At 36.2% G+C, this 10,639-nt stretch overlaps 1 protein-coding gene and 1 pseudogene across 1 annotated transcript; one reads left to right on the forward strand and one right to left on the reverse strand.

Moving 5' to 3' along the window:
- Positions 1-4,393: 4,393 nt before the first annotated feature.
- LOC145586448 (psbP domain-containing protein 4, chloroplastic-like) lies at positions 4,394-8,732 on the forward strand. Its single transcript, XM_081643288.1, has 5 exons — positions 4,394-4,948; positions 7,347-7,450; positions 7,597-7,708; positions 7,940-8,167; positions 8,260-8,732. The coding sequence occupies exons 1-5, from the start codon at positions 4,624-4,626 to the stop codon at positions 8,322-8,324; spliced, it is 834 nt and encodes a 277-aa protein (XP_081499414.1). The 5' UTR covers positions 4,394-4,623; the 3' UTR covers positions 8,325-8,732.
- LOC145584213 (pentatricopeptide repeat-containing protein At3g21470 pseudogene) lies at positions 8,668-10,289 on the reverse strand (annotated as a pseudogene).
- Positions 10,290-10,639: the final 350 nt, after the last annotated feature.

A 10,639-nucleotide genomic window follows, 5' to 3' on the forward strand; every position in this document is an offset into this window, starting at 1 on the left:
GTTTGTTTGGTTAGCTATAAAAAGTGAAATATGTAGGAATTGCAAATTTATGGGAATTTCCAATTCCTACAAAATGTGATAAATAAATTACCAAGGCCCCTTGGTAACTCAAAATTCCCATGAATTGCAATTTCCTTTATAACAACCAAATAAATTTATGCAATTCCTAGGAAATTGAATGTGGGAATTTAATTCCAATGAAATGCAATTGCCTATGGAAAATAAAATCCCATATCAACCAAACAACACCTTAGACTCGATTTGAGCTAAACAATTTAGGCTATGTTCAATTCATATGATCTTTTTAGTACAATAATCTGTAAAATAAATACATATCAAATGAGATTTCATTATTCGTATTAAGGCCCTGTTCTCTTCACCTTAAAAAAATAATATTAAGTAAAAATAATTTCAGTTCAGTAAAAATAAGTTCAGTTCAGTAAAATTCAGTTTTCTTAAAGAAGAATTGTAATAGAAAATCAGTAAAAATAGTTTCAGTTCAGCAAAAATAATTTCAGTTCAGTAAAATTAATTTAAGTTCAGTAAAAATAATTTAAGTTCAGCAAATATAATTTTGTTTCAGTAAAAATAATTTCAGTTCAGCAAAAATAAGATGAAGAGAACGGGGCCTAAATTGTAATTTCTAATTGTAGACACCTAAAAATGTCTTCCCAAAACCAAACCCAATGATGAACAACCTTTCACCACCATTATTGGTCGGGTTGAGTATTTAACCTTTGGAGTGTTTAAATCCATATTCATTCCCAATACATTTCATAAACCAATCCATTCCTAGTTCATTTCCCTAAACCATAACTTACTTTCCACTTTTCGTGTCCAAATCACAAAACCGAGAGAAAACTGATTTTGTGGACCTATAATTTTGATCCAATTATTATTTGGTTGGATAGGTCTTTCAATAAGCTTTCCAATGATATATCATAAGTCCAATTCCTATTTAAAACGAAGAAGATATAAGCAAAATACTAAAATCGGCCCAAAACCGACACCCTTTCACTAAAACGGCCATATCTTAAAATCTACAAATGATTTTGACCTAATTCTAATTGGGTTGGAAAGTAGACTTGATAAGATTTCCAATGATATATTATATTCCTTATTCCGAGTTACGGATCAAAAGTTATTGTAGTTTTAAAAACGTGTAAAAAACTGGAATTACCGCGCAGCAGCTAAAATGCCACGACATGGCAAAAGCTGACGTGGCAAGGTGCTTTTTTCGTGTATTTTCCGCGTTTTTCTCACACGTTTATGAATTTTGACGCATTTTGGGAAAAGCAGTGCACCATGACACGGCGCCACGTGCCGCGCCACGGTGAAAGTTGCCGCGCCACAGCAGCTTCTGCCACGTCACGAGATTTTTCATATTTTCTTCGCGTAAAACCTGAACGCGTTTTATCTTTTTAGGGCAGCTACTTCCCCGCGTCACAGCATGTTTTGCCGTGTCGCAACAACCTCTGCTGTGTCACGGCGCCCCAAAACTAGGGTTTTATCTTTTTAGGGTTTCGTGTGTTCCCTCTACTCATTTTCTCAATAAATACCCCCCTCTTTTCTACAGTTCGGGGCACCAAATCATTCTCTCTTCCTCTTCTCTACACCAAAAATCATTCTCTTCTCTCTCTCTCATATTCTAAGCCTTAAACTTACATCACTTAAGCACTCCAAGGAGTCCGTACTTTACCCGAAGTTCCGTCCTTAAACCAAGGCGTGAAAGGTAGAACTGTTTGAGGGGTTGACCCCAAATCAACTCTATTTAATTTAATTTTAATTATTGTTTTATTGGTTTTCCTTGAAGTTACTAACGCGTTTATTATTTTGTAATTGCAAGCAAACAAATTCAATTTAAGGAATCATGTTCCTTTTATTATTTTTCTAATGATTTTTGTTATGTTTGTCATATATTAATTGTTGGATTATTGTTGAATTGCTTCCAATATTAATGTTTATTCTATTATTATTATTGATCACCATATTGCATGTTTAAAGGGAATATGTAATTGAAAATCACGCCTAATAAGATAATTTGGACGACCGGTTTAGGTTCCTTTTTAATCTTGTTGTTTAATCAAGAGATAACTAATATTTTAGAATTATGTGTTGCATTAATATTCAACCAATTTAGCTTAATAATAGTTTGGAGCAAATTGAATCTTTGTGTTGCATGCCTTTGAGATCGCAGGAATACTTTTCGCTATAAGAATCGAGTAGAGGCCAATACGGACGAATGTGACTCCATGACTCACTTCGTACCATCATCCCCGATCCTCCTTTCGTGGTTCTGAACCATATGGAGTTAGTAATCTCATAGATTATGAATAGGGTGCAACCTTCACGGGTCAATCGTTATTGCCTATCGTTGTCCCTTTATTCGTGGTTGCCTTTTATGATCCGTGAACGGTTTACAAATTCCTTAAAAACTTGTTGACGGCTCCCTACTTTCCTTGTCCCTAATCGTATTATGTCAATCCCACTTCCTATGAGTGCCAAGTATATTCACAACATGCTTAAGGTAAGCGCACTTCGAACGACGCCTACACTAATCATGGAATTTTCATAATTTTTTGAATAACCAACTTAGAAATAAAAAATATGGAGTATAGGAGAACCTAAAGGAGTGAGTAAAATAGTATGGCAATTTTACAAGCATGTGTATTAAAGGAAAACTTAAAAACAACGAGTTCCATCGAGATTAACGAACGAGAGGAAAAGGTTGTAGCGGTGATAATAGTTTGGAGGGTATTTTGTGTCTCTGTTAAGGATTTATGAAGAGAAAGATCTTTTGGTACAATGGTACATTAGGTCCCCTCACATCCTTAAGGTACAAGGTACAATTTTCATTAATGACAAATCCTCTCCCCTTACCCTTGGGCATTGCAAGTCAGGCAGGCAGCCAACTTTCTTGTGATAGTAGTATGAAGTTGAGGCTCAATTTATCTATCGTATAAAAAAATTAAGGATCTAAGAAAAGGAGAACGATAATAGGCAACACATGGTGTGCGAACTACGAAGAGGAAGAAAAGTTTGTGTGTGTGGAATGTGTTGATACTGTATTAATTTCAAGCAACCTCTTAATGAATGGGAGAGCGTGTAATATTCCCATTTTCTTTTCTTTTTTAAATTACTTGTGTTAGAACAATTGGTTGATAGTTGAAGTAATTAGCAAAGAACAATTAAAAAATTTGATAGTAAAAGAGACAGGAAAATTGGAAGGTGGGAAAATCCTTCAAGCAATTACTTGAAGACTACAAAACCCACTCAAAGCAAGGAGAGTAGTTGTATTGATTTCAATTAGTGTTTACAAGAGTAATCTCTCACTAATTTCCACTCTAACGCACAAGAGTTTCAAGAACAAGAACAAGAACCCTAGCTATTAATGTGTTTCTCTCAGTTTTGGGATAATAAAGAAAATAACCCAAATGGGTATTTATACCCTAGACAAATTTGAACAGAGTATCAGGCAGGCACAAACGTGCCAAATATGGCACATGCTAACCTAGATAAATCAAACCAGAAGCTATTGGTCGTCTGGAAGTCCAGCTGCACGGACATGCCATATTTGGCACGGACATATAGCCCCTGTTCAGGTTAGTATAGATAGCTCGTAGTAAAACAGTAATAACTTCCTCGTTTCTCATTAAAATTAAGCTTATGACCTATCATTGGAAAGCTTGAACAAACTTTCACCTCCTACTTGAATCACCTCAAAACTCCAAGTAGTTTGAGAGATATGTCCAGTTGAAGATGACCCATCCAATGCTTCCTTGCTTAACACAAGTAATTAATCCCCTTAGCTTATGCCAAGCCTCAATTGATTCTCGAGTCACATTCCAACAACTTGATTTTTTTTTTGGATGTGTGGGAACCTGAAATGTACCCCCATTAAAAAAAAAAAAAAAAGATAATTCCAAACAAACTACCTTTACTTTTTCCCGAGTTTATTGCCCTTATAAAAATAAGAAAAAAAAAAGAGAAAAAAAAAAAAACCTTTTTGGATTTTTTTTCAATTATTCATTAATGTTGATGTATTTTTTCCAAAAAAAAAATTGTCATCAATGTATTTTATAGATTTTTGCTTCTTACGCAAAAATTTTAATTAAGGGCTTATGTTCTTTTATACAATCCTAAATTCCTAATCCTTATTATTTAATTTAACACCTGTCAAAAAAAAAAAAATGAGAAATGAGAACTATTTTATTTTATGAGAAGGATGAAGTAGTAATACGGAGCAATGATTAGTGAAATTTTCTAGAAAGGAAGAGAAGAGATGATATGATGAACAACAAAAATCCTGATATTCCACGTGTCAGGTCAGCAACGTTGGAATATAAGACTTGGGTTTTGTTCACTCAGCTTTCTATCCCTATGTTCACAACAATCAGGTACACAGACTACACATAACCAATAAGAAATGAGAACACTTCAATTTTCAACTGAATTCTCCACTTAAAGCACAACAAATTATGTTACATCAGTAACACACAAATTTTCCAGATAACACTGGAGTTTTAACACCATATATCTGGCATTTCAAGCATAATTCACAAAACTATACATAATTCTTCTCAGTTCTTGCTACCTATTCCTGTAATATTACTAGAGGAAAAGATGGAATCAACTATGTGCAGTAGCTCTTCTTGTTTAGCCTGGGATATACATCTGCCAAAACATAATCGAAATCAGAATCGACGAATCCGGAATGAGTTTGTTCAGTCATCACTTACTCCAGCAGAAACATCTGACAATGACAGAGCTGATCAGGAGAGGCTTTCTTCTGGAGTATTGAAGAGAAGATCACTAGTTCTGCAATCTGGGGTTGCTCCTTTGGTTACTTCTCTCACAGCTCTTGGATTTCCAGCACCGGGTTTGGCTGTTGTTAAACAAGGGCCTCTTGCTGGCAGAGTACCTGGATTGTCTGAGCCAAATGAAGAAGGTTAAATTACTTATCTGGGTATTTTAGATTTCATTTCATATTATTTTTGCTTGTTTTTTTTTTTTTTTTTTTTTTTTTTTTTTTTTTTTTTTTTTTTTTTTTAATTTGAAAAAATATATACTCTACTGCCCATTATCTGACAGCTAAGTGGGGAATTTTTCTTATGGGAAAATGTGAACAGAAGAGGATAATCTTATTCTTTAAGTGTCTAAATAGCCAGTGAACAGATGCTGGTATCCTGATAATTAATGAGATGCATCTTTTTCAGATGAGAATTTAGTAGACTGATATAGAATAGAAAGACCTTAAATAAGATGCAATAACCTTATGATCAATTTCATTTCATAGCCTCATTAATGAGGAGATAAGTTTCAGGATAGGAAATAAGCATAGGGTATCTGCATACTGCCCTGTCTTCACTCACTTAGCATACCTGTGATCAGGTATTTAGGTCTTGCAAACATAATTTTATTGGGGATAAGCATACAATAAATATCAAGCATAATAGCAGTTGAGAGCTTATTACCTAATATGATATATCAGACAAGGGAGGCCCTGCTTCTGAGTTTGCTTCGATAACACAAAAGCATAAATTGATAGGTTGATAAAAGGAACCTTGAACAACAGAAGTTTGCACAAATGGAACCATCACCCAAGAGAAGCTTTAGTGAATATGATAAATAAGCTTATCGAAGCACTGCATCCCGGAACTGACAGTCCTGGAAATTGATAAAAAAAAAAATTAAGTTTTAGAGCTTCCACAAACTCACAAACTCACAAAGGATCAGAATATTAGTTATTAAGTTGAAAATCAGGGTTGAACTGAATAATTTCTCAGTTGAAAATCAGGGATGAACCGAATAATTTACAAATGTAGCAAGATTCTCCATACACCTTTTGAAATTTCCTCAATACCTTTGGACATTTCCCTATCTCAAAATGGTGTAAATTGGAGAAGCTACCAAGTATTTCAAGAAGTATTTTTGGACTGGGACAATACCAAATGACAAGCTCACAAAATTGGGTAGGTCAACCAATGCATTTTGGCAAGGATCTGAGGATCTCCAATTATAAAGGAAATAAATAGATAACTCTTGAAGCGCTGCAACTCTGTGAGACAGTCACGGCCCCTAGGAAGTATCTCCAATTTTGAGATGTCATACTGTTCCTGGGTAGAAATTGCTCTTCTCAGTTCCCAACATCAAATGTGCCCCAAAGTCAGCTCTTCAACATGCTCAATTTCTAAATTTTCAAAAACTGACAAGACTCTGCAATTAGCCACATTCACATATTAGAAGTCACTGGAGAGGGTCAGGCATTTTGCAACCAAAATGATCAATTCTTGGCATTTTTATTTATAGTTAACGACTCTAGGATGACCAGTCGAGTTCATTGAATGAAAGAAAATCAGGTCCATGAAGTGATCATGTAGGCACTTGAGAATATACTGGTCATGCACTACTTTTGGTAACTGCAAAAGTTTGTTAGTTTGAAGATCAAGTTTCGCATTGAAGTCTTAAGGGCCTTCTGAAGGATCCAAGGACTATGTTGTGGGGCATGTGTTTTGCAGATTTGTGACATTAAACCAGTGAACAATAAATACCCTGCATATGCAAAAAAGAATGTCTAGCTTAGTACTGCAGGTATAATAAAGCTATCTCTTCTCCTAGTCTAAGCTTCCTAAGGGGTGTACCCGGCTGCTGCAGCAAAACAAACTCTTTGCAGCAGAGAAGACAATATATATTCTGCTCCTTGAAGATAATATTTTTGAAAAGTCACAAAGTTGGTGTTCATATCACTTACATGATTCATGTGTCTACTGTCTAGTAAACTCTAAAGGGGCGTTTGGTTCAATTAATTTAGGTATGAGGTATGGTTTTATGATGGGTAAAAGTGTAAAACCCATACCTCGTGTTTGTTTAAGAAAATTACAATTTTCAAACCCATACCTCAAACCCACAAGATATGGGGCTTAAAAACCAAGGGGGTAGGTGGGCATGGCTCATACCATGTCTTCAGGTACCAGATAAAAGAATATTGTTCATTCTAAGCAAAACCAAACACATGATATTAAGTTCCAACCTCATATCACCTATATTTCATTCCTAATAAAAGCCCCATTAGTAACTCTACTATCATAATTCTAACCTTGTTTACGGTAATACTATAGACAATGGACATTAAGAAGAAAGGTAAACATCTTAAAGTTCTCAATTTAAGACACGGTGCTACCTTTCAAACTCTTAATTGTGACAGAATTGGTTTCATATTCACATTAACCAAAAAGCAAAATAATTTCTATAATTCCCAACTCCTAAGCTATTTCATTCCCCTCTGTCACCCCTTTGATTTATGGCTTGTTCATAAGATGCTAATAAGTCATATAATGCTCAGACAGGTTGGAGAACATACCAGAGACCAGATGAAAAGTCTGGAGGCCATGGTGTTGGATGGAGTCCAATAATACCTTACCTTTTCAAAGTCCCTGGAGATTGGGATGAGGTAAAGAAATTCAACCAGTTTCACGAGGACTTTGCTTGTTTTGACTGTAACTTAAGACATTTAACACAAACTGTATCTACACAAACTATTTTCAAAAAACATGAAGACTAGCTCTCCTGAAGTTGTTTCATGATCCCATATTGCAGGTTCCTGTCTCTATTGCAGATCTAGGTGGCACAGAAATTGATCTTAGATTTGCAAGCCCCAAGCAAGGTCGCTTGTTTGTCGTTGTTGCTCCAGTCCGTAGATTTGCAGATGGTGAGTACCTTGGCACAATGGCATTGTTCTTGTAAATTATCAGCATAACCAGAATGTAACTTTGGCTGAAGACTAAAAAAACCCAACTAATTTTCCTAATAAAAAATCAACTGATTTCTGGCTAAGTAGCTTTGCATCTATATGTTGGTATTAATGAGTATGTGTTGGTTTTAAGAATTCATACACTTTGTATGAGTAACATGATTCAATGTGGCTACTTTATGTGCATAGAACTTGGGGACAATACTACAATTGAAGAAATTGGAACACCTGAGAAGGTGATTAGTGCCTTTGGACCAGAAGTAATAGGAGAGAATGTAGAAGGGAGAGTGTTAAGCACGAATGTGGCGGAGCATTCTGGAAGAAGATATTACCAGTTTGAATTGGAGCCACCTCACATATTTATCACAGCTACTGCAGCTGGAAATCGGCTCTATCTATTCTGTGTTACTGGAAGTGGTAGGGAGCAGCTATACATTCTAATTCCATACTCCGTATTTTTTAGAGAGCAGCTATACATTCTAACTCCATATGTTTCTGCCAATTTACAGGACTCCAATGGAAGAGGCATTACCAGGATCTGAAACAAATCGCCGAATCTTTTCGTGTTGTTTGAATTGGCTAATGGCTAAACCAAGGAATCCAAGAATAGGAGAGCAATCTTCCCTTATTATTGTGCAAACCTGCAGTCAGCTAAACATATTGTAAAATAGACATACACAGTCAAGTCACAAGTTTAGACATTGTAAGGACCCTCTCAAGTGCAGAATGTTTGTCTGGATCATTGGCATCATCCGACAGGCAGTTCCTTGATTATATCTGGGTGAGCAATGATAAACTACTCAGTTGCAAAAGCCTGTATTTACCCTGCAAGAGATTCGATAGAAAGATCATTTTTGACCCTATAATCAATGTATTATAAACAGATGACAGGACTCGCAAGTTAAAAGTTGCTGTTTCTAGTTTCTACTGCCAAACATGCATGAACTAGTCGCAGAAGTCTTTTCTATTCCTTTGTCAATCATGGCTGTCCTTATTTCCTCGGACTTCTCCCATCGGTCTGAATCAGCATAAATATTTGATAGGAGAACATAATGTGAACCATTTATAGAATCCATGTGAACAATATCTTCAAGTGCCTCCTCAGCCAAAATGGCCTCTGAATGCACTCGACAAGCTCCTAGTAGAGTTCCCCAAATTGTATCATTTGGTCTCATCGGCATGCTCTTGACCAGATCAAATGCTTCTTTTAACCTCCCTCCTCTTCCCAACAGATCGATAATGCAACCATAGTGCTTAACACCTGCTTTTACTCCGTACTTTTCCATCTTCGAAAATATGTTTAACCCTTCTTGCACCAGTCCTCCATGAGCACAAGCTGAAAGAACAGAAAGAAAAGATATCTCATCTGGCTTCACACTTTCAGTTTCCATCTGATAAAAGAATTCAACAGCCTCCTGACATTTTCCATGAACAGCAAACCCGGTGATCATAGAATTCCAACAAGTCCCATTCCTTTGACGCATCCCTTCAAAAATCGACCTTGCAGTATTCAAATCTCCACATTTTGCATACATGTCCACCAAACCATTAAGAACAAACTGATTACACTTAATCCCCTTCTCACATATTCTTGAATGGACCTCCTTACCGACATCCAAACAACCTAACTGTGAACAAGCAGATAAAACACTTGTTACAGTCACTTCATCAGGCTCAAACCCATCCACTTGCATTTCACGGTATGCATCAATAGCATCTTCACAAAATCCATTTCGCGCCAACCCAGACACTAATGAATTCCAAATCACCAAATTCCTAACAGGGGTTCTATAAAACATGGCCTTAGCCTCCTCAACTTCACCTATCTTACAATACCTATTTATCATCACTGACCAAACAAAACAGTTTCTTTTCGGCATAACCTCAAAAACTTCTCTTGCAGCCTCCATCATCCCATTCCTAGCATACCCATCAACCATCACAGTCCAAGTAACAACAGTCCTCATCTCTACATTCACCTGATCAAACAACTCCCTAGCCATCGCCGTGTCCCCCATCACCGCGAACCCACGAATCATCTCATTCCATGTAACAACTGTCCTCTCCGGCATAGCTTCAAACAATGACAATGCAGCCATAGTATCCCCACCAATCAAGTACCCAGCTATCATTGCATTCCAAGTGATCACATTTCTCTGAGGCATATTATCAAACACCTTACGTGCATCAACAATTTCCCCACATTTTGAGTACATACCCAACAATGAAGTTCCAACCATAACATCAAAATCTACTCCATACTTCACTGATTCAGCATGTAAAGATTTCCCATGATTTTTCAATGATAAACAAGAACATGCCTTGAAAATTAAAGGGATTACATCTAAATTGCATACATTCTGGCGTTGAAATTGGTTATAGAGAAGAAGAGCATTTCTTGGTGATTTTTGTGCAAGGAGATCTCTTATTACATGAAGCAAATTTGTGGGGTTTGACATTACGTACACAAATGGTTCTAGTCTTCTAGACCTTCTAGTATGCTACTCGTATTAGACTACGACTGTGTTGCAGATTAATGAACAAGTAATTCTTATTGAAAGGGTGCGGATTGATGAATTCGTGCACACATGGTACGAGTAATTTATTAGAGTATAAGACTATAAGTGAATAACATAGCGTTGAGAAAGTCGAGATTAAGAGAGACCTATTTTATACTCCATGTGTTGCTAGACTTCTAGGAGCAGTTACACGATAAAGTCGTACGGAGTAAACATAATTTATGTCAAGTGTCACTATAATAAAAGAGAAAGTCTCAATCACGCTGTACTTTTACAATCCACACTTGATGTGAATAAATTATTATGGTCTTACAAGAGTGTGGAGTAATAAGGCTAGTATATGATAGAATAAATAAATCGATCATGTACT

Source organism: Chenopodium album, chromosome 16, assembly GCF_948465745.1.
Source record: "Chenopodium album chromosome 16, dcCheAlbu1.1, whole genome shotgun sequence".
In the NCBI taxonomy this organism is placed as follows: domain Eukaryota; kingdom Viridiplantae; phylum Streptophyta; class Magnoliopsida; order Caryophyllales; family Amaranthaceae; genus Chenopodium; species Chenopodium album.

What these genes read in the sequence shown, in the direction of transcription:
- LOC145586448 (XM_081643288.1), top strand. Translation starts at nt 4,624, where the DNA reads ATGGAATCAACTATGTGCAGTAGCTCTTCTTGTTTAGCCTGGGATATA. An exon ending in GTCTGAGCCAAATGAAGAAG is followed by an intron (nt 4,949 to 7,346) that starts GTTAAATTACTT and finishes ATGCTCAGACAG; the next exon opens with GTTGGAGAACATACCAGAGA. An exon ending in AGTCCGTAGATTTGCAGATG is followed by an intron (nt 7,709 to 7,939) that starts GTGAGTACCTTG and finishes TTATGTGCATAG; the next exon opens with AACTTGGGGACAATACTACA.